At 41.5% G+C, this 22768-nt stretch overlaps 1 protein-coding gene across 1 annotated transcript in view; it reads left to right on the top strand.

Moving 5' to 3' along the window:
• The window catches only part of lpgat1 (lysophosphatidylglycerol acyltransferase 1), a 37500-nt gene that overhangs the window by 3292 nt on the left and 11440 nt on the right, over positions 1–22768 (top strand). The window contains exons 3-6 of the mRNA XM_068577348.1: positions 10849–10967; positions 12447–12542; positions 15270–15549; positions 19838–19964. Coding sequence (XP_068433449.1) covers positions 10849–10967; positions 12447–12542; positions 15270–15549; positions 19838–19964 — 622 coding nt within the window. The remainder of the gene's footprint in view (positions 1–10848; positions 10968–12446; positions 12543–15269; positions 15550–19837; positions 19965–22768) is intronic.

The raw sequence follows: 22768 nt of genomic DNA, 5'->3' as shown, positions 1-22768 counted from the left end.
AGTTAAATCTTAACGCCAAGTTAAGAGCTTCGAAATTAACTTGGTTTAAGAAGCCACACACTCAAAAAAAGAAGCAGCGATGGGTAATGTGCAATTTTACACTTAGTTACACTGTATTTTATATGATGCGCTCAACCATCAAGCTGTGTAACGGCACAATGACACGCCATGCGCAGCCATTTTAATTAAAGTGTCCTCCATTTTATTTGTATTTGTCTGCACAGGCATGCCAAGTGTTACCTCTTTGGTATTATATAGTTTGGCACATGTATTATATAGTTTGGCACATGTGGATCAGCTCAGAAGGATGACTTGTAGTTCACTGCTGTCACATTACAAAAAAACATAAGATCAACAAGATCTGAGTAGTTAATCAGTATGGGATCATGAATAATATCAATATCAACATGGCACCAGATACGTTGTTTTAGTGTAGGGATCAGAGCACGTGACCCACATCCAAGGACACGTTGACAATGATGGTTCTTCTATCAACTCTGTTACCTTTCCCTCAGTCATTAATCTTGTGTAACTTACAATTGCCTGTAATGTAAACGACCTTTGAATCTGAACAACACGTACAATTTAGATACTCCGGGTTTCGTCCAACGTTGCAGTTTTATTGTCTCATAGATGTGACACAATGGTACTTAGATACTATACAGTAATGTTGCCAGGTTCAAAAACATTATCGGTGAGACACACATTATTTGTTAGGATGCATCTTATAAATTGTGTTTCCTTTGCTTGGTACGGTTTAGCTCAACTCACTTTTGGAACCAAAAGGTAACTTCAGCCCACTTTAAGTGAGCCTGGGACGTTGCTGGCTTTGGAGCTAACTCTAAAAGGCTGACAGGGGAACTTGCGTCTTGAGAAGGTGAAGCATTTATTCACACTTCGGTCACAGCTATGAGGTTCCTGCTAACTTCGTACTCATCACCCACACTCACGTTCTCTTGACTAGACACTTGCTGACGTTGCGTGGTACTTTCAAATACACCGGCGTAAAGTCAACAGGGTGTAATAGGCTGACCTTAAAGCTATGCAAGTGTTGCGTTGGAAACTTGCTGGGAAAAGTGGCTCCATGTTTCCACCACAAAGCATACATCTCATGGCTGCTAACTCTGACCGGTGAACACACGACCCGGCTGCCTGTTTGGAGCGCACACTGCAGCCAGAGACTAGTTCATATGTTCTGTGCCTCGGTTATTGTGACAGCTGGGCAGCTTGTCAGGCACTTCCACAACACCTAACCACGGTTAAAGCTTAATGATCGGTTTACACGGGTCAGTTATCGGTCAGAAAATTTAAAAAAGTAGCAAAAGTTTTGCAAAAACTGTACTTGAGTAAATGTACCTTATTACATTCCACCGCTTAGTTTGACAATGGTGAAGGTAAGAGTATGTGTGGTGAACACACTCAAGTGTGAATAATTAAATGTGTCTGGACTCCTAACCTTAAAATCAAGAACTGTGCTCTGCATGCAGGATTGAGAATGCACAGAGGCGTATACAAGACTGGTATTTACGTTGAGACGAAATCAGACTAGTTCTTAAGGTGTCCATTTGCTTGGTATATAAAAGAAAGGCTGTATCGTTTGATTCAAGGAAAGAATATGCATTCTTATTATTGTTCCAGACAAATTTTCCCCATTTGTTTAGTCAAAGAAACTGCTGGAGTTTAGCTCAACTTGACCCAGTGAAGTCTTTCATCCAACAACTGAGCTTCATTCCTTTTGAAAGATGCTCATTTTATTAATGAACAGACTAAAGCTAATATTGCTATCATTACCTTGACAGCTAGGCTAAGCTGAACATCATACACTCTTTCCCAGTGTGTTTTAAATGTATTATTATATGGTAATGCCTTTATAATGTCAGATACTTGCATATGATTTTTGGTCATTCTAGAGAAGAAAGCTTTGTTGCTGTGAACGCAACAGCGTACTCTGATGGTGTTTTTGTTTGTGTCATTGGTGCAACACATTATGGTAATTCCAATTCATCAGCCCACTTTGGAGGATTAATATGGATCATTCAAACATGACAATTTAGAGATCTGTTTGCTTTATGCATCTAGAATGAATCACCCTGAGAAAAAAGTTTGTCCATCAGTTAGACAAGTCAGGTATGAACGTTCTGTTGGAAACTGCATTATTTGGTGGCATTGTGGTTATGCGGTTACTTGTGTCGCCAGTTGAACTAGCCCTCTTTTCCCAACTTGTTACACAAACATAAACACACCCTGAGCAGTGTCACATGCACAAACAGGTGCACTAAAGTCAACTGGATTTAGGCTTCATTGCATGTTCCTTGAGTGACTGGTCTGTTATGTCTGGGAAGAGATCAGAGATGGTCATTGCAGAAATTGTTTCCCACTTTGAGTTATTTTTCCAAGTCATTGGCCCTGTTCAGACCTGGCATTGCAATGGGATGATTCAAAGTACAGATGTGAATGGAAACGCATTGAGAGCCAACCCCTCACATCACATTTGGAAGGCAGTCTGGCCACATCCTTTTTAGCAGTAATTAATATATAGTTTAATAGCTGTAGGGGCATTGGTCAGTGAGCTACCGCCCATAAGAGTGCAAGACACACCCCTGACGCTGGTTGGTCATGTAGTGTAAACACCACAACAACTCAGTCAGTGCGTTTACATGATGGCATTAATTCGAATCTTGCTTTAGTCGGACTATGCTCTCTTTCGGGGCAACTGCTGTTATCCGAATATACATGGCAGTGAATAAATCGAATCATTGGCCGAATGCATGTCATATCCGATACGACAGGTGGCGCTGTTTTCATTACATGTAGTGGTGATACAGCCATCTCCGCTTGACCTCTTCACTCTTCATAATGGAGAGAACCCCGCTAGCTTCGGTGGTTGTCGGGGAGCTAGCAGCAGCGCTAGCTGGCTACATCAGGGAGCTAGCGGAGACACCCACCGAAGGTCCTATCGGCTCGTAACCCGACTTTTACGTTTGTTTGTTTCTGCCGGCCGTGACAACTTATCGTCTCTTTCGACTTCCGGGTCACGACCTGGGAGGGAGGGAAGGAGGAGGCGGCGGGATCTTGAGCATGCGCACAAACGCATTGTCCAGTTCCGATCCGATTCAGCGTTTACATGCAGCGTTATTCGAATTATCAATCGAATCGAGTTATCCAGGGGTGTTAATCGGATCGTAGTCGGACCACAGTTATTCGAATAAAGGTGTTTACATGAACTGGATAATTCGATTTTAGTCGGACTAAGCCAGTTATTCGAATCCATGTAACCGCACTGAGTCTCATGATCACAAGACAGAAAGTTGTAGTGTTAAAAGTACAACAATCTAACAACTTTCAAAGTCAGGATGTGTAAACTTTGCTTTAGAGCTGTTCACTTGTGATTGGATCATCCACAAAACCTGTTGGTGCCACGTGGGTTTGATCATATTTTAAATGTGACGTTAACACAGAATAACCCGGTTATTCAGCTCTCATTTTCCATTTTCATTATCCTCACATTTGAGGAGCAAGGACCAGATTTTATCATCATTGCTTTTTTTTAAGAAAAATAGATCAGTGTCTCAGACTTGTCAATCAGGAGGCCATTTCTGTGCATCATGCATGAGTTTGAGAAAATATATCTAAACTCAGATGTGCTGAGCAGTAGTGAGGGCTGGTGTAAATCCAATGTGTATCACCTCACTTTGAAGCTAAAAAAGAAACTTCTCTGTTTTTGGTCCAGCCGCCATGCACCCACGCGCATGTTATCAGCTGATTAGACTTCTTCTCTGGACTGTGTGGGTGTGGACAGATCATACTTGATTGACATCTCTCTTACTCTCCTGAATTATCTTATTTGCGCCTGTTCGACAAAGACAATTTACAGCTTCATGTTTTTGTTCCGCATATTGAACCTTATGTTTGATTTATGCCTGCAGGGTCTTCGTGATCGATGCAAATAGCTGTTCTAAAATCATTAGCACGGTGTACTTTTTGAAAGCTTTTATTCAGTAACGGGATACTTTTGCTTGTTTTGCCTACAGCCTTTAGTAGAAGTTTAACGTGTGTCGTGCATGATAACACCCTGCTGGTCATGATCATCCTGCTGTGTGTTTCCATGCTGATGCCTGTGCAATCATGTTGGGAAATTAGCATCCCAGTGTAGAATAATGGCGCTGCCGTTTGGGGCTAAGAGGCAAAAGCTTGAGTGGGAATTAACATCACTTTTGTTTCTAAAGCTCTGAAACATGTTTGCATAAGTGGAGGCTGATGTTTCCTTCCCCAGTGTACCTTGTGATGTAAATGATACAACAAAACTTAGAAGCAGCGGATGGACTCAAATTAGCATTTATCTTATACTGAAGGCCATTTACTCCATTAAACCAAGATGGACTACTGGACTACCAGCTAACCTGTTCCTGTTTTTTTTTGTGCCATATCAACATTAAAGTCTGGGAGAAGCTCAAATATTCATTTAGAAAATAATAATCCTCAGGCTGAAGGATTATGAAATGTGTTATTACAATTTATTTTGTTATTTAATTGCGTTATTAGATTGAATCATGAGTTTTACGTCATTCTAATTTTCGTTAAAAAAATTTAATATTACAAAAAATGTGTTCAACAAACAAAGATGTTTTAAGTGTAAAATATGATGTATAGTACTCCTGGTACTTAAAAATTGAGTTTTGATTTAAATCAAATTTAGCAGCCCAAGTTTGTCTTGAGTGGAACATTTTACAGTTGAAAAAAGGAACTTGTTGGTGCTCTTTGATTGCTACAGATTTTTTTGTTCTGCAATTTCTTGTTACTCATCAACCAACATGTACAGCAGTATTTGCCAAAAACTAATACCAGCCCAGCTCTGAACGTGATTCCTACTGCTTTCTCAAATCCTCGTAATTGAAGGTCAGGGTTATTGTAAAAGTAAGAGCTTCACATTTCCACTCTGTGAATTGTCGCTCTTTACCAAGTTAACCTAGTGACCAGAAAGGTTTCTACTCTGGTTTGCTACACAGGTCTTTTAATTTTGGGGACTCTTTGCTCCATGTTTCGGAAGGAGGTGGTGAGTTTGACCTGCCCCGTTCCTCTCCTGAGATGGAGAAAGATGTGTAGTGATGGGGGGCAAGGTCAGCGGTACATCGTTTAGCTGACCACCGATACCGGATTAGATGGTGTGCCGGCAGCGTGGCTGTCATGCTGCTGCACTAACTGTGTCATCTATCAAAGACAATTTCCCTAATGTATTCCATCTGACAGATGACCCATCTCTCTGATATCATTCATGCCAGTCTCCCGCAACGATGGGGACTTCAGCGCCTATGAACGCATGCTCCTTATGAAATGACATTGGCTTCAGGGGACACACGCCCCACACACCGCTGTTAGGTGTCACAGACATGTCACTTTTCCAGAGGTATGCGCTTGATTCCTGTCCTCATGGGAGTTGAGCTTATTCTCCGGTGGACATGAAGTGAAACAAAGGCCTAAATTGAACATTGAACATGCTAACAACATGTCCCCTCCTCCATCCTTTCTCTCTTTAACCTCAAGGAGATCTCTTTGCGAGGTCGTTGAAAAGATCCATCAGATTGCTGTGTTGCCAGGCTACAGCACAGAAGTCAAAGTGCATTAGAGAAGCTGGAATGAACAATGATTAACGCATTGTCGCCTATATCCGGTATTCCACGCTTAACCTCGAGTATAAATGCTGCCATGGAGTGGGCTTAGTAATGTCTGCTAATGAACTGTTGAATGACTTAAGTTGTGCGTTAGCAATACATGACGACATCTCAGTCTGAACATGCAGACTCGATGGCAGCAGGTATAGTGGGTGGAATTTCAAGGTGGAGGGAGACCGCCGTGCAACCTTTTGTTATCAAAAACGATGCTGTCGGGGAAAATGAGTTGGCCTTTTACAGCAGAAATGGTTAAGCTGACGGGTTGCTTGACATGCTTTTTCTCCTGGGGTTATGACTGCAGATCGTATATCTCATTCATTGAAAGTCTACACTTGCTCATAATTGCACAGTTTTTAACATAAAAGGCCTGTTATATCTGACACGATGAACAGTTTGCTCCAGTGAATTGATACAGGAATCCTAGGCCTCGGTTAACTTAGTAATTAAGAAGGTTATCATTTCCTGTTGATGATTTTCTCGGAGAGTGGAGCGATCAATGAATGGATTCGTTGAAGATGCATTTTAGATGTCACATCTCTGAGCAACAGCCTCAGGTATCTGGTCTCTGCTAAGCTGGAATGGAAAAGAAGAAGTCAAATGGCTCTGTCAGTCATAGTAAAGAGGCAACGTGTGAGGAAAAATCACAAATTAATATTGTTAATGCAAAAAGTGCCTTGCATCAAAGTATGTTGAGGCCACACGGCAAATTCTTCACAATAGTTCTATGCAAGCGAGCTGTCAAATGTATTTGTTTTGGAGCTTCAATGTGGTGGTGTGTGCTGCTCTGACGGATCCTTTAACATTTTATTTTGGCGCAATTCTTTTTCAACATGAACCCATCACCTTCAGCCTTCTTCATAAACGTAACCATACTGGGCTACTACTTGCATACTTTTCACTATTGATACCAACTGTACAAAGACTGCTGCTCCTAAAGAAAAAAACACAGCTGTCTTTTGTGTAATGCCTTTCTTCATTCCCCTGAATAGCGTTTGACGACCACAGAGAGTGTTGATTGGCCTTTTGTGTACAAAGACAGAGCTATAGTAAGTGCAAGAAAGTTAGTTTTTACAGTAAAGAAGGGGTGGGAGCTCACTAAAATGTATTTTTGAGGCGGGGGTTTTGCCCTATGTGCCTTTGTTGTGACTTGTTTTTTTATTCTGAGGGGCAGGCAATACAATCTGATATTTGTTATCACAGCATAATCGGCCAATAAAATAGGAAAACTATAACAAAATATGTCCAGAAAAAGCTTTTTTTCTTTTTCATAAATCTGGTGAATTATTCCCTTTTTTTTAAAGTATCTTTGGCTCAAGATAATGTTGTGGTCCTTTTTTAACATTTTGTTATGCAATACTTGTACTTCTTGGAGCTGTCTAGTTTTGTGTTGGTGTTGGTGTTCTTGCCTGATTTATATGTTCAACTTCAATGAAACACAATTCTGATCGTTGTTTATCTGGCAGCAACTCTAACCATAACTCCGGATGAAGCGCTCTCTCACGCTGCACCTTAATGTTTTGCTTATTCTCACGCGTAGCGCCGGCCTCCGCAGACGGCGTGGCGGGCGAAGGCCCAGTATGTACAGAAGCGTTTATATTGTTTGAACTGTGCTATGTTATTCTCTAAAATGCCAGAGGGGGTGTACAAACAAAACCCTCCCCAATGCAGAAGGAGAAATTGTAAATATCTTTATGAAATAAATTATATGGGGTAAAAAAGGTTGAATATCCTGTGAACAATTTGATTTGGCTGCAAAACATATACTTGCGTGACTATTTTAAGACCCCCTGTTTCTAAAGTATTTAAAAGCAAATTGACCTTTTTGTTGTATAATCTCTACACATGTACATATTACTTTTAACAGTCCTGTGATCGCACACCAGGTTACAAAAATTCAGAGGTGCACCGCCCAGCACTGGGGTCACTCGTTGAGTCTGCGAGCCCCATTCGCCCGCCGTAATTACATCATTTCCTGGCGTGCGCTCCTCATGCCGTCTTTACCACAGAGTATAAACTAAGCTTACGGCCTGAGTGATACAACGTTTGCATTACACAGAGCTGGAGGCGGTCGGACCCGCCCTGAACTGGGGGGATTTGCAGCAAACGATTGTAGCCCCAGTTGAAGATTTTCACCTCCATGGTTCTCTGTTAATATGCAGCTGTTGAAGTGCGTTTTGCATTGCAAAGGAAGCTCATGTGGTCTTTAGGAGGGCTATTGTTTTCACCCCTCATCTCTTGAGCCATTTTCTTCCTTTTGTTACAGCTCCTTTGTGTATCCCGTCAACAATTAAGACGGAGATGTGTGGTTGGTGAAGTAGCCTAAAGGCTCCGAGGTGTTACAATGTAAATCATGCATGAGATAGTAGGGGGCTGTTGGAGATCCTCTCCTGTAGGTGCTCATAGAGACGCGAGTCGTTGTCAGCTTGAAAGCATCCCAGAACTTTCTATATCCCATTTCTTGTGGTGTGCTTGTTGTGGCTGAATCACTGTCCTTGCAATCAATTTCCATGCTGCATGCCACAGACACACGATCATAAGCTTTGATTGGTGTGAATCGTCAACAACTGCCTGATCATTGATTTGGTGTCTACATAACTAAACCCGTTTGATAATATTAATCCAAACCATTTGGCTTTGATATTTGAATGAAGCTGACTAAAGTCACGAAAACAAGAAATAAGTCATATCTCCATCTTTTCAGATCATGAGCAAAATTGTTGCTGTTGTGTTTTGTTCTGTGGGTAGATGAGGTGTACCTGTTGACGGTGTAACCTGCTCGATGTGCCCATACTTGATCCAAAGAACTATCTTTACACCCTCTTGTTATTGTATGTTCATGTTCTCGACATAGACGTTACTTGAACTATCCACCCAAGTAAACTTTGTGCTACATTTTAGTATTTTTATATTTTAGTTTCAAGTTTTTAGTTTGAAAAAAACATTCTTGCGTTGCTCCATTCTTGTGATTTTTTTATTTTTTTATTTGGAATTTGGCACAAATGTCCACTTGAAGTCAAGGATGAGCTAATTGGAATTTGGTGATCAAAGGTTACTGCAACTTCAGAAAATATGTTTTTGGCCATAACTCAAGAATTCATGTGCTGATTAAGACAATTTCACACAAATGTCAAATAGGATAAGATCATGTCGTGTTGACATTTTGGACGGACACGGAGGTGAACGGCGACTTGACTGGTTGGCACAGTCATACAAACGCAAAGCGGTATTTCTAGTTTTTTTTATTTATTTAGTATATATCCTGCCAAGAGAACGGCGTCATCGTGATAGTTTAACCACTGACGATCTTGCAGCTGCATCAGAATCCACAAATGACGGTACAGTGTGCGGATAATTGTTCAGATGAATTTGAAAGTCTGGTACTATGAAATTAAACTGCCCACAATCCCGTTTTTGGTGGACCGTTTCCTCTGCTCTGCTCTTGGTGGTCAATAGTGAGAGTGATTGTGGGACCATTTCCTGAAACTCACTTCTGCTTTCTCATTTCCAACCACATGGCCAACAATTTGTCATTCCTTTTTAACACTGATTAATACACATGAAGACTAATCTAATACTCAAAATCTAGTTTTAAACACTTCATTCATTTAGTTTCAATGAAGTGTTAACTTTCTTTTTGAAACCTACTTGTTGGAAGTGGACGCATGGGAATACGTGTTAGCTCTTTGCAGGGAGGGTACGCAGATCAGACAGCAGATGGTTTTGTAGTGAGGGACTGACGGGACTCTTTTCTATATACACATTGGATTGCAGTGTTTACATACCAGAGATATCTTACTTTACCCCATTTTTTTAAAACTGTTTTTTGTGTAATGAGTCACAACTTGCTGTTCATAGCAAACGTGTTGCCACCACTAAAGCGCTTCTTTGTTAATTACTTGGTTTATGGTTTATCAGTGTGTATTTTAAAGTTAATCCAGATGTACAGGCACATGTACAACGTCCCAAGAGAAGGACCAATGCACCAATAAAGGCAGTGAAGAAGGCGGCTATCTCGCACACATTCATGCAAACTATGGGTACATCCCAAGTCTTTTTTTGTTATTTCCTCGCTTGAACTGAAAGTTGTTTCTGTGACGCCATATTGAGGGCGACTCTCATCACAGACATCATTTGAGTTTTATGACAGAGAGAAGACAGATCACAGATTTAACTCAAGTTTCATATTTGATTTGTTTTCTGATTCACCATTTGGTTAAAATATGCTCATTGTAGGTCTGAACAACAACATTCTTCATTTATAAAAACAATTGTCTCCATGATCTGTTAATTCCATCTAATTTGTATTATGAATACAATTATAGTAAAAGAGAGCTGACGAGTTTGTCAACAAGAAACACTTTTTACATGATTTATCGTCATTTTCATTCAGAGGTTGATTGTTCCTGAGTGTCGACTTTGAGGAGTTAAATTATTTAAAATTACCCCAAAGCATTGAGTCTAGTTAATTCATTCCAGTGTTCACAAGAAACCATAATCATATTCTGGGCTATTTAATAATTACTTCACAGTCAGAAATTCAAAACACACAGACACACATAATTCATAAATAGAACAAATGCATTCTGCCAGTAGAAAATGATCCTGAGCTTATGAGCAACAAAACACAGTATACTACACTATACAAACTGTTAAATACTCAATGCAGTCTGTTAAACGGGAAACCAACTACAGAGAGAAAACAGCTCCACTCTGACAGCAATAATAACTGTCTCTCTGTTAGTATAAGTACACTGATCATGTGTGCAGACACTAACTCAGTCAAAAGTCTCTCCAGCTGTTAAAGCCGACTAACAGCTGATCAGCTGTTGTCTGCAGCCGCAGTCATCAGAAACAGACAACGCTTCACAAGGCGCTTTAGGAAAGGACGTCTCATTTCTCTTAAAACCTTCTACTCCCTGCATCCCTGGTGGGAGGGTATGAAGATGCAATAAGGAGACTTGGTATGCACCCAATTCATGATTTATTTTAAAATTGGGTTTGCTTTTTTAAAAGTGACATTCAAATTGTCAGCCCTCGGAAGATAAACAAAATTAGTTCTAATGACAAACACTGAATACAAAAAGGTTTTGTTGATAATAATACTCATTGAACACCTGTAAAAAAAATATGATTTAACAACCTTGTTTAACCATAATTTCTGTTTCATTTCACCTTGAAGTTACGGAGTGGGGCGACGACGTACGGCCAATCTCTGAAGAAGAAGCCATGGTCATCGTCAACCACCAATCCACAGGAGACGTGTGCACCCTCATGATGTGCCTGCAAGACAAGGGCATGGTAAGAACAGAGAGAGAAATGTGTTGCTTCATTCCATCCTTTTTAGGAAGTCCAGGAATATAACATCAAGATTGAACCGGGTCACAGGGTTCTTCGCATCGCTTGTATCTTTGCTGAACAAGCTGCTACCTGGGCGTGTTTGTGTGTCTTTGTTGCCGCAAATATGGAGTTTCTCAAGAATAACACGCACAGCTATCACACTAAAGCATAGTGACTGCTGTCTCCACATAAAGTGGCCTTTCATAATGTCCAGAATGTTTAATTTCATTATAATTGTTGATATTCATTTTCGACAGAAAAGGCGTAAGAAGTGTGTGCTCTTTATTTGTACATTATGACAATAGAGTACCGGCACATACCCAGGAAGAGTTATAAGTACTTTTTAAATTTTTTTCTTACAGTCGTAGACATCAAAATTGTAGTAATGTTTCTTGTATGATGTCAACATTCAGTAACGGATCATGTTCACTGTCTATTTTTGTCAATGATAGACTGCATGCACACACAGACAGTCTATCCCGAGTGTGAGTTTAGGCTATTTATGTTTGGTTTTAGGATGGTTGTCAAAGGTTAGCCAAGGCCTTAATTGTCAGTTTGTTTAGCCGAAGGGTAGTTGTTTACAAGAACAAGTTTCAGTTCAAATTAAGTATGCGCATACAAGTGTATTTGAGCATACAGCAGACGACCTCTCGTGCAGTCAACAACAGATGTGTAAAGTTTTGAGGGTTGGCTGCTTTGCATTCTTTCACACTGATCATTTGCAACATGGAAAGGAAGTGAGAAACGCGCACACACACACCTCCCTTCTATTCATTTGAACAAGATGTCTGACTGAGACAAAACTACAGTAGAGTATACTCTTCAGGCAGGAATGCCAGCTCTTAACAAATTGTATAACCCCAGACTGTTGTGTCTGTCACTTTATAGCTGCGTTGACCGATCAGCTTTTTCCTCAGTGTTAATCGGACTTTGTTCGAGGCTCAGCTGCTTACTTAATTACCAGAGTTGACGTGTAGCAAACTCACAGAATTAGCTTCTTTTCCTCAAACATATTGTCAGGAGCAGAAGTGGGTTTGAAAAGTCTTACTATATGCTCACTTTTCACTACGAATCTTTTCCAACCCATATTTACAACGTGCAACTCGCTGTCCTGCCCTTTAAATCATGCTGGAGATTGGCGCATGCATGCGTGCGTGCTTTTTGGCTGAGATCGGCACAGCACTGGTTCTGCGTAGCTACGCTGCACAAACATGATGACATGATCCGCCTCAACAACTGCATCCCTGGCCCAGTTTATCCTCTTAGCACTGAAAGGACAGTAAGCCAAAGCTGCGTGGTTGCAGGTCATGAGGGCGGAAGTGCTCAGAGGGGCGGTATCGGTGGTGGACGCTAGACCTATGCTAAGTCCTGTGCTTTTGATTACAGGTGAATTTGGGGATTTTGAGTCTTTCATTATGTTTCTCCCTTTTTTTGTTTTAGGTGGTACAAAAAATGATGTGGTTGATGGACCATGTGTTCAAATACACCAACTTTGGCCTAGTGTCCCTGATTCATGGGGACTTTTTCATCAGACAGGTAAGAGACCTGGCCACAAAAGGTCAGAATATTTTAACATTGTGTGAGTTGTCTGTGTTTATTGTCACGGCTGTTATCTGGTCATCAGAAGTTGAACATTAACACGCTCTGCATCACATTAACACTACATGTGTTAACATCTAGCTGTGAGGCAGGTTTTTTTTAGTTGGTTATTTTGCCTCAAGGCTACATTGCTGGTACAAGAAAGACAATTTCCATCACATGTCAACACCTTGTTTCTCCCCTGGACAACATAGACCTTTCGGCCATAACTCTTTCAACCTCCCGGCTACTGCTTGTTTTTACTGCACACTGCAAAGTGGAGTCACGACCCATCTGCTTGTCCCAGCTGGACAGCTGATATGTTAGTAGGATTCCTACGGCCCCGGCGTCCTCTGAGAAGGATAACTGCAGCGGACGGTAGTGTGGGAGTCTGCTGAGCCCTCCTGGGTCATACTGACCCTTTGTTATGGATGCAGCTGGAGCAGAGCGTCCCGCTTTATCAGGCCTACACATGGCCGACGGGGCTCTATTGGTCAGGGTATTCCTGAAATATCATGCCAGGAAGGTTTATCCCACACAACAAACAGGGAGTTTCTGCTATGTTTGAGGTTCATTGACAATTTTAATAAATTTGTACTCTTGCAAAATCCAGAAAAATATGATTTCAACATAAAACTTTGTCGGACTCAATGCATGAAGGAGTTACACAAAAATGATAAACAGCCTCACATTGTAATGCATCTAAAAAAATTTTAAAAGCTTTGTTCAGCTTTGGACTGTCAGGACTGTCGGTCCTTCAACTAATTAAAATATGGACCTCCTTTTCTAATCAGTTTTTAGAACAGATGGTGCTGAAATCTCTGCACACTAATTAATCTGCTGTTTGTGCTTCAGACGGAAGCACAATAAAAATATAATATAGATAATATGTCTCACAACCAGAGATAATGGCTCGTCAACAAACAGCACAGATTAGTGTGCAGTCTTTTCGTCAGCTCGTCTCTTTTCTCTAGTCAAATGCTATGTCGCTACAAAACAGCCTGAGCGAGCGAGACATCTGAAGTCAAAGGATCGTCACAATGAAGGCATTTAAATGATCATGCAAAAACATATATTTAACTAATTGAATTTATTCTGATATTGCACAGCCCTTCTACTGCGTGTCAGAATGCATCGGTTCATGTACATTTGATGCCTTTTATGTTAATGTTCTACAAAGATTTGAAAAATAAAATACAACATTTTTTTAAAATAACAGCACTGCTGTTGTCCGTGCGCCCACACGCCTCCCCTCACACTTTTTGGGCTGCAGTAACACCACAGCCATTGCAAAGGGGAATTACATTTTTTTAGGTCATAAAAATGCTTTGCCAAGGAATTTTACATCAGGCAAGGTGCCGAGGGTGAAGCACCCGGAGCCCGCTAACAGCCAGACAGACGGGCTGTAGTGCAACGCCTGAGCGGGCCGGGCTAGTTTTGCCATGCCCTCTCTCTGTGATCCCCTCTGGCATTCTTGTGTGTGCATTCTCCACATCCTTCCCCTGAATACTTCCTGTCCACACAGCACAGCCAGCATCTACCCCAACCTCCCAAGCATCTGCTGTCCACTCAGGCTGACGGACATGTCTCTGACATCATTACGCACGGCGCCACATGGCAGCCTTTGATGGCAGTAGCACACGCACCTGTTGCACACAACAACTTCATGGAATTTCCTTTTTATTGAAATGTAAACACTGACAAAATGTGACAATAGTCACATTAAACGCCATAGCCCAAAAGAATATGGTTGCTCATATATAGGCCTATAAATATAATTGTATATGTAGGCCTATAAGCATGTATAAAAAAATAGGCCGTAGCCTATAAGAGACCTTGAAGTCTATCGATCTCCTCGAAGTACCACAACGACACACAACAAACAGTGCTAGCTGTCTGAGAATAACTCCTAATAATTCACCTTGATGTATAATTAATAATATTGGTATACTATTCTTCTTTGAGCTATTTAAGATGTTTGTGGTAATATACACAAAAGGAATGCACATTATGTATTAAATACTGATTTGGAGACTGATTACTATGACTCTGGTCAAAGCTTCAAAGCACTTGGTACCGTCGTCATTCAAATGCAGATAATTTCTGACGTTAGGAAAGCAGGGAGGTACTTTCTTCCTCACTAAAACCTGACTGTAACGGCAACATTGTGGAGAACATTTCCTTTGATTCATGTGACTGTTTTAATCCAGATATATTGTTATTGTGTTGAAAGCACATTTACTACACATAGCTGCATGTGTGCTCACGTGACGCATGCAGAGTCCATGCCGGCTCTGAAATGCATTTAACATGGCTTCTGACCGAGCCTAACTAAAAATCAATCTGCTCCCCTCGTACCGTTACTGCTAATGCTCTTGATGTAGTCAAGGCCATCGTGTCACATCTATTTCTATCGTGCCATTAATGCTGCTTTTAAGTGCTCAACAGTACTTCTGCATCTAACTTGTGATTTGTGTTAGCTTGTTTTCATTTGTCTGGTTGTTTGTATGCTGAAAAACATCCATTGTGTGAAGTTGCTCAATTTTAATGCTTAGCCTCAATAGTTTTGTTTAATTTGGGGGATCAACTGAAACTGCTCTGAAAACACTAGTGTCAAAACCTTTTCATCTGAAACTAAATGCTTGCACTGTGCATGTGTTTACCGTATTGCTATTGTTCCTACAGGGTAAAGCTTACCGAGACAAGCAGTTGGTTTACCTGAAAGATCACCTAGAGAAATACTACCACAGCCGCAACAGGAAGTGGATAGTGCTGTTCCCCGAGGGCGGCTTCCTGCGCAAGCGGCGGGAAACCAGCCAGTTGTTTGCCAAGAAGCATTCTCTCCCCCACTTGAACCACGTCACGTTGCCACGTCTCGGAGCCACCCACGTTATTCTGAAAACCCTGTCTGCCCAGCAGGAGAACGGCAGCGTGGGCAGCGAGACTGGGACCCCGAACCAGACAGGTGACAAACGCACACTAAACTGGATTATTTGGGAGATCTTTTTGGTTCAAAGAAGTTTGGCCTGATAAGGACTGGGTTTTATGACCGTTAAATGCTTTTTAAGTATGTTTCCTAGCCTTTTTATGCCTTGATTGGACAGTAGGAAGTAGATACAGGTGGGGGATCTGCATGCAACACATGTCTTCAGCTGTGCTTTATTTGGATTGCATTGTCTGTTCCTGTTTAACCCCAAAGCTACCAGGGGAACCATCTTCCCTCAAAATTAGCCTTCAGTAATGTTTTACTTGGTTTTTAAAAGCTGTAAATATATTCCACCATTTCTAAAATACAAGTGGGCAGCCATTAATACCTCTTGGGTTTTCAGTTTTGTGTTCATCTCAGTGGCTCATCGCATTAAAATGAGACAAAAGTGTATGCTAGCATTGAGAGGGAGACCAGCTGCTCTCTTTTTTATTTTCTAATTCTCCTGAATCTGTAAAAACAGATTGATTTATTGTTCTTTTTGACGGCCACGGATCTGAAATGTTAAATGTATATTGTATTAGGATTCACTCAAATGAGGTTGGGATTGAATTTGGAGATTTTTTGTAAAGTTGCAGGTTTTTTTCCCCATATTGATTGAATGCTTTTCATTGGGAGGTCTCGCAGAAGTTATGTGTTTTTTTTTTTCTTTCTTCCTTTACTTCAATCTCAGTGAAATGTAGCTCATGACCAAATGTGATCTTATGTTGGCTTCAAGGCCACGGAAGAGGAATGCTTCAAACATGAAGCATTAAATCATTGTGTCGCCCTGTCCCCTCGGAGTCTTGTTTTTAAATGAAAGAGGGCTGGGGGTAAAGAGAAGGGTGGCGTGCAGAGAGCTGCTAGAAATTGCATCAAAGTCCCTGAAACCCAGTGGGTATTGGCAGGAGAGTAATCTTTCTGTCAAGAGATCAGCCCCATTTACAGGCAGTGAGCAGGAAGATAACTGTGTAATTAACAACCTTTTGAGAGGGAAATTTCTTATTTTATTTTACTTTTTACTTTCATTTCCTTTTAAGATATTCTGCAAAAGAAAAGGAAAAAATACAATCAACATGGGGGAACAAACTGGGGTAGAAATTTCTTACGCTTATCTCTTTGTCTATATCCATATTGTCTTTTACATAGATTCCAATGCAGATATTATGCCATAGTCAGTTGTTTTTTTTAAACCAATTTCATTATTTTTACCTTGAGAGAAACAAGTTCATGATTTAACAGAAACATTCCCCTGATAACGCTGTAAACCGCCAGCAAAAAGCACAGCGTTAAAATTGCCATAAACATACAGATGCAATGAGTCCCTCATGCCGGTGCACAATTTACCCAGCGGACTCTCCTGGCTCTGGTTCAAAATCCATTTTAAGGATGTGCTGTGTTAAAAGTAATTTAGAGAGACTTTGGACCAGCATTATTGAGAATGTGGCTCAGGGACTTTCGCCTCCCACAAGTTTGCTAACGCAGCTCTGTGTCCAACAGCCTCAGCACGAACAGCAAGAGGCTGTCTGCTCATCCCTCTGCAGGGCAGACTGTCAAACCAAAGGAGGAGTATTTCTTAATCAGCTGTCGTAAAATGTAGATAAAGATGAGAACTGCTTTTATTTATGTGTTAAATGTTATGCTGCATGTGCAAGTTTTAGTTTGGGCTTTTTTGTGTGCAAATTTAGCACAAATTCTCGTCAAAGTCAACAAACACTGACGACAGCAGATGTTTTGTTTATAACCTAGTTATAAACATTTTAGGGTTTTAGACGTGTCAATCCTTTTTAATGCATTTTTTCCCCTGCTTTTGGGTAGTGTAGTTCCAGTTCATATCCCAGTTCTTCTTATTCTCCGTGTGTCCCTTTGGTCTGTTCCAGCAGCTCAGGAGGAGAGGAAGCTGGTTGCTGCAGTAGAGCTCGTCCTTCCTCTTGAATCTAGCTAATAGCATTAATACGAGGGCAAAAAAAAGAAAAATACACATGCTTTCAAAAGAGATCCGATGTCCCCCACTATAATGTGTGTGTGTTTGTGTGTGTGTGCATGCGCCTGGCTGATCAAAGACACAGCTCTGTCTGTCTCTGACCCTGCCTGATGCTCTGCAGAGGTGCCCAGAGCTTGCTGACTCACTCAGAGACAAATGGGCCACTTGGAGAAAATAGGATTTGATGTAAATGTATGTGTCGCTGTGTATCAGCCATGCAACGTCAACTGGGCAAAATTCACTGCTCAGTGCAGATACAAGGCACATGGGTCACTAGTCACCAGTGAAGTTCAGTCTGCAGAAAGGCTCTGTGTGCAGCTTAGACTGATGAGGTGTATGTGTAATAAAACTGTTTACAGCTGGCAGGTTTTCAAAGTTCATAGCTGTGAGTCATTTAGGGTGGGAATCAAGCTCCATGTGACCAAAAGGTAACTGTGTTTATTAGCACCAACCAATCAGAGGCTGTTTCTGTCCACGTTTTAGTCCGTGGGAGGGGATATGTGTGGGTTTCAAGTGTTGTAATTGGCCCACGTGGCCTGATGGAGCGCCAGATATCTGCCAGTGTGTTTCCTTCCTTGGACTGTTTACAGAAGCACAGGGCCTCTCTGATGCCATTTTAAATTACCGTGTCGACTGTTATTACAGTATTGTTTGTCACAGCACACAAGGCACCAGTGATACCTTGGCTCAAGACCCGGTTCCTTTGCTGTCCGTCCACTCACAAGAGACGATGGCTGCCTTTCAACGCACTTGGACAGTCTTCTAGATCAAATTACCCGCGCAGGGGTAGCTGTGGTGTTAGCCATTCCCTTTAGTACCAAGGATGTCTATCAAGTAACTGTATCATTGATATAAATGAGTCAGGAGCCTGTTCCTGAACTGTTTTTAGTCGTTGCTGCTGAATATACTAAGTATACCGAGATGTGCATTCATTTTAAGGACTTGTGTCATTCATGATGTTGGTGATTAGCTGTGCAGCGACGTCACGATCTCACTTCATATTTAATATCTACCTGTAGCTCGCACTCAAAGTGACTTGTATTTACTACTGGGAGCATGGTCTGTTGAGAGGGAGGGACTATAACTGACAGAGTATGTATACTATCAGCCTTAAACATCAAAGACACTCTGTAAACCATAATTGTCCGTTCTCCAATAACTTGGTAATGTCTCTTTAAAAGACTCTCACACTTTTCTACATTTGACTGGGTGTGAAATGTTAAAATTTATACTCATGAGGAACATTTCCAGTTTTACTGCTGTTGACTTATGGTGTGTTAACTTGGCAAATCAGTTGTAAAAATGGAGCCACTCTGTCACACAGGCGCGGTATGTTTACCTCGCATAGAGACGCCAGTGTGCTCCGAGAGGGAAGTGCTTGCTGCTCAGTAACAGCAGCCTGTGACATTAGCCAAGCAGTCAAATATGCACTGCTTTGAATCAACCTCATTATAGATCTGTCCATGCCGACTGAGGCTGCTGGTGCTTTCTCCTTTTACATTTGACAAGCTTGTTCAGCTAAAAGGAACACGCCAGCGTTTAGCTCATGCACTTGTTCAGGTCGTTTCATATCTGTGCGTTCAGTACAAGGACAGATCTGGGGTTGGCTTGGAATAGCTCTGCTCTAATGCTTAATGCAAGAAGGAAACATGTACAGTAGCTTCTGCCAAAAGTGAAGAAATATGGCTTTCAGCAGTGTCACATTAGTGGATCAGTGCTTGTTTGTTTCTCACCCCTCCCAATAGTCACACAGATTTAAAACTGTAGTAAGTAATGTCAACCGTAGTCCTGCAATAAATAACCGGCAAGAGGTTTGACAAAGAGGAAAATACAGCTTTCTTTTAATCTTATTTCTGGTTACACGGGTCATTCAGCAGTTCGTTCGTTCGTTCATTCATTCATTCAGCAGTGTGCCTATATAAGCATTAACTATCACATGTTTAGCAAACCCTCTTGTCACCATTCATCCTTCTGTCTTACTTTTCCTACCCTGCCATAAAGGGAGAGTCCGCTAGGCTTTTCTTTTTCTTCTGCTGTTTTTGTTGTCATGTTTCTTTTCCTGTGACTTATAATTGTAACTGCCGGCCTCTGTTTTTAAGCTGGATGTCCAGGGTTAATTGAAGTGCCATTGACTCTCTACCGCATATTCCCTGACCTCAGAGCCGTGTTGGTTGTGGCTAACCAAGAAGGCTTTACTGTGTGGATTATTTGCCGTCCTAAAAATACTGGATCAACTTCGAGCCTAGATGCCTGCCTTTTCAAATGCATCCTAACTTCCCGTATTTTGTGTTTCTTCCATGGCAGGTAATAAACGTAAAGGCCTGCAGTGGGTAATAGATGTGACCATAGCGTACCCCAAAGCAAGACCCATGGACATCCAGACCTGGATCTTTGGCTACAGACCTCCTACAGTCACACATGTACACTACAGGTAAGAATACCATCACATGAAGATGCATCACATTGCATCTTTGAATAAGTGCAACTTAATACTTGCAGTTTTGTATCGTTAATGTGTTTGAAAATTGTATTATTGCCAATATACTGCATAGTTTTTTTTGACAAAACAGTAGCCATTTGGGCTTGCCCTCCTCCCTGGAGACAACCTCATATCTGTGTGTTCAACTTCATATCTGTGTCTTCACAACAAACCAGAGTAAAATATACATTCCATCATAGGAGGAATCTATATAGCCAGAGAGTCGCACCACCGGTCTATAAAAAAGCGACGCGTCACTTGGGTCTGGAACGGAGACTTTGATACTTTGTGTGACTCACATTAGCAGCGTTTACTTATTTCGTTGGAGAATTTGAGGGTTGTTCACCCACTATGTGAAAATATGTTCACGACAGAAATACCCACCTTTTTAGTGAGTCAGCAGAACACACCTGACATTAATGTTTTAGACCTCGAGTATGAAGCAACTTTTCCATAACTGTTTGTTTATCGCCTGCACTCGTGTGACATTTCTAAGCATTTACAGAGATGAACAATAATAAACAATTAGCAGCAACAATTTTCATAATTCTAATGTTTTTTTTAATTGAGGATTTGCCGATTTTCACCTTAAAAAAAAAAAAAAGCAGTAATAAAACATGTTCTGTTGCTAAGAATATCCCTTCTCTAATGGAGAAAATGCATTTGCCTCCATATTGTCCTGCCGTCGGTGTCCTCCAGGTTCCCCTCTGTTGCTAATCCACACCACTCGAGGATATGATAAAGGTGGGCCAGGATTAGACTTTCTGCAGGCTGTGCTCAGTGTATATATCGCCCTCTGTGCATTGTCTTGACAGAGTAGATCATTAGTGATGTAACCAAACAGTCATCAAGTAGAAGTCATCTTCGTGTTGTCGTGAAAAACCTCCTGACTGCAGCGTGTGTGTGTGTGTGTGTGTTCACCTCTGGGTGCAGGGTATAAAAACGCAAAGTTAAAGATGATTTATGAACCCTGGCTTACTGGCTCCTCTCTTGAGGTTTCTTTTCCCATGTGGGCTAAAGCTCAGCACTCATTAAGTCTAATTAGAAGAGCAGAGGATGCACTACTCCCACCCCACCTTTTGAGACTCTCTAATCAGCCATTGACACAATCAGCTTCCCTCGCTTGGTCAGCAGCTCTACAGGTGGGCGAGGGACAGGGAGGTTCCCAACCCAACCAAGCTAAAGGTTGGGATAATAATCTGTTCCAGGTCCAAGTGGGCACACTCTGTTCCAGTCGTGTAGATGACGCTGATCAGCCAGAAGTTAGGCCCATGGAGAGGTGCAGAGTCAACAAGAGGATTAATCTGCCTGCCGATCAAGGGAACACTGTGGGGGAGTGAGCAGTGTGATGCACTTTGCTGATACAGACAGGAGAGTCTGCTAGATGAGAGGGCCACCCGACATGACAAGAATAACTAAAATGATTTGTTTTGCTCATTGTAAGTAAAAAACTTCCAATGATGCGTCATCTACTGCCTCAGTTTGAGTGTTTCATGCCTCCCAATCCACTTTTATATTCTTGTTATTTCTATTATTATAACCCAACAATTTATGGTGTTGTCAGAAAACATGCAGAAAGGGGAAACCTCAGCAGAGTGTCAGCTGTTGGCTCCGATTTGTGATTCAGCATGTCGAATCTGCAGTTTGCATGCTGTGTGTTTTAGAGCTGCCTGATTGGATGTTCAGCTTTGCAAATCAGTGACTTCACCCATTTACTGCAAAGTCTCCCTTTTTTTTAAATGGTTATATTCTTCTCTACTTTTGTTGTTCTACGAACAGACAGAGACCGTTTCAGCAGATACACAATATCACGAAAATAGTTGGCTAGTTTTCTCTTTTTATTTTCTATTTGTGAGATGGGTTTGGGGCTATTGATACAGACTGAATAGTTATTTCCTCCCTCGTGGGCGCTGAATGTAGCTGTACAGGAGTCAGCTGTCGTCTCAGTGGTGTGTTCAAGTCCACTGCTGTAACAGATGACATGATCGTTGGTGTGTCTGGGCCCTAAACCCTAAATCCGACGGCAGTCTGGTGGTTTCTCTGACCTCGATGTTGGCACGTTTTACTATGCTCGATCAGTACTGCGCCTCGCCTTCAAACAGGCAGCTGAGAATTTTGCATTATTTTAGAATCTAGATGACTCTACCTTGACCACTTTTTTTAAATACTTCTACTCCCTCTTTCTCTTGCTGCCTCCACACCTCATCCTTCAGCCCCACCCTCCTTCTCTCGCAGTGTCTCCTGCCCTCTCTCCGTATAATCTCAGTCTTCCAGATTGCAGCATCATAAGCCCTCTGTGAATGGCAGATGGGAGAGCTAGGTGGGTGTACAGAGGCACAGCAAGGGCAGCAGTGGGTGTTAAATATGTTGAAATCCTTTTCTTTTAAATGCACCATCTCCGCTCTTTCGTTCTCTTTTTTTTTGTGCTGCTGTGTGCGTTTCTGAAAGCTGCTGTTTGAAAATATCTGAAAGGTGATATGATTTATTGGGTCCGAGTCTGCCCGGTCATCACACGGATGCTTTCCAGCTGCACACCTGGCGTTCTCTCCGAGACGGGGAAGCAGCCGTTACCGCTTTAGGAAATCTGAGCCTGATATTTTTATTTTCTCGAGGCACTTTGTAAGAAGGTTGCAAGTTAGTCTTTACTATCTGTAAATCAGACGCTGTCTTTTCTTTTTTATTTCATGAGGTTCACACCTCTCCGAGGATCAATATTTCTTACATGTGTTTTACCTGTGAGTGTGATGAGTTGTTAG

The sequence above is a fragment of the Clinocottus analis genome, unplaced genomic scaffold (genome assembly GCF_023055335.1).
Source record: "Clinocottus analis isolate CAN_PGR_092001 unplaced genomic scaffold, fCliAna1.0.p SCAF_15, whole genome shotgun sequence".
NCBI lineage: Eukaryota > Metazoa > Chordata > Actinopteri > Perciformes > Cottidae > Clinocottus > Clinocottus analis.
This window is presented reverse-complemented; position numbering and strand designations above follow the sequence as displayed.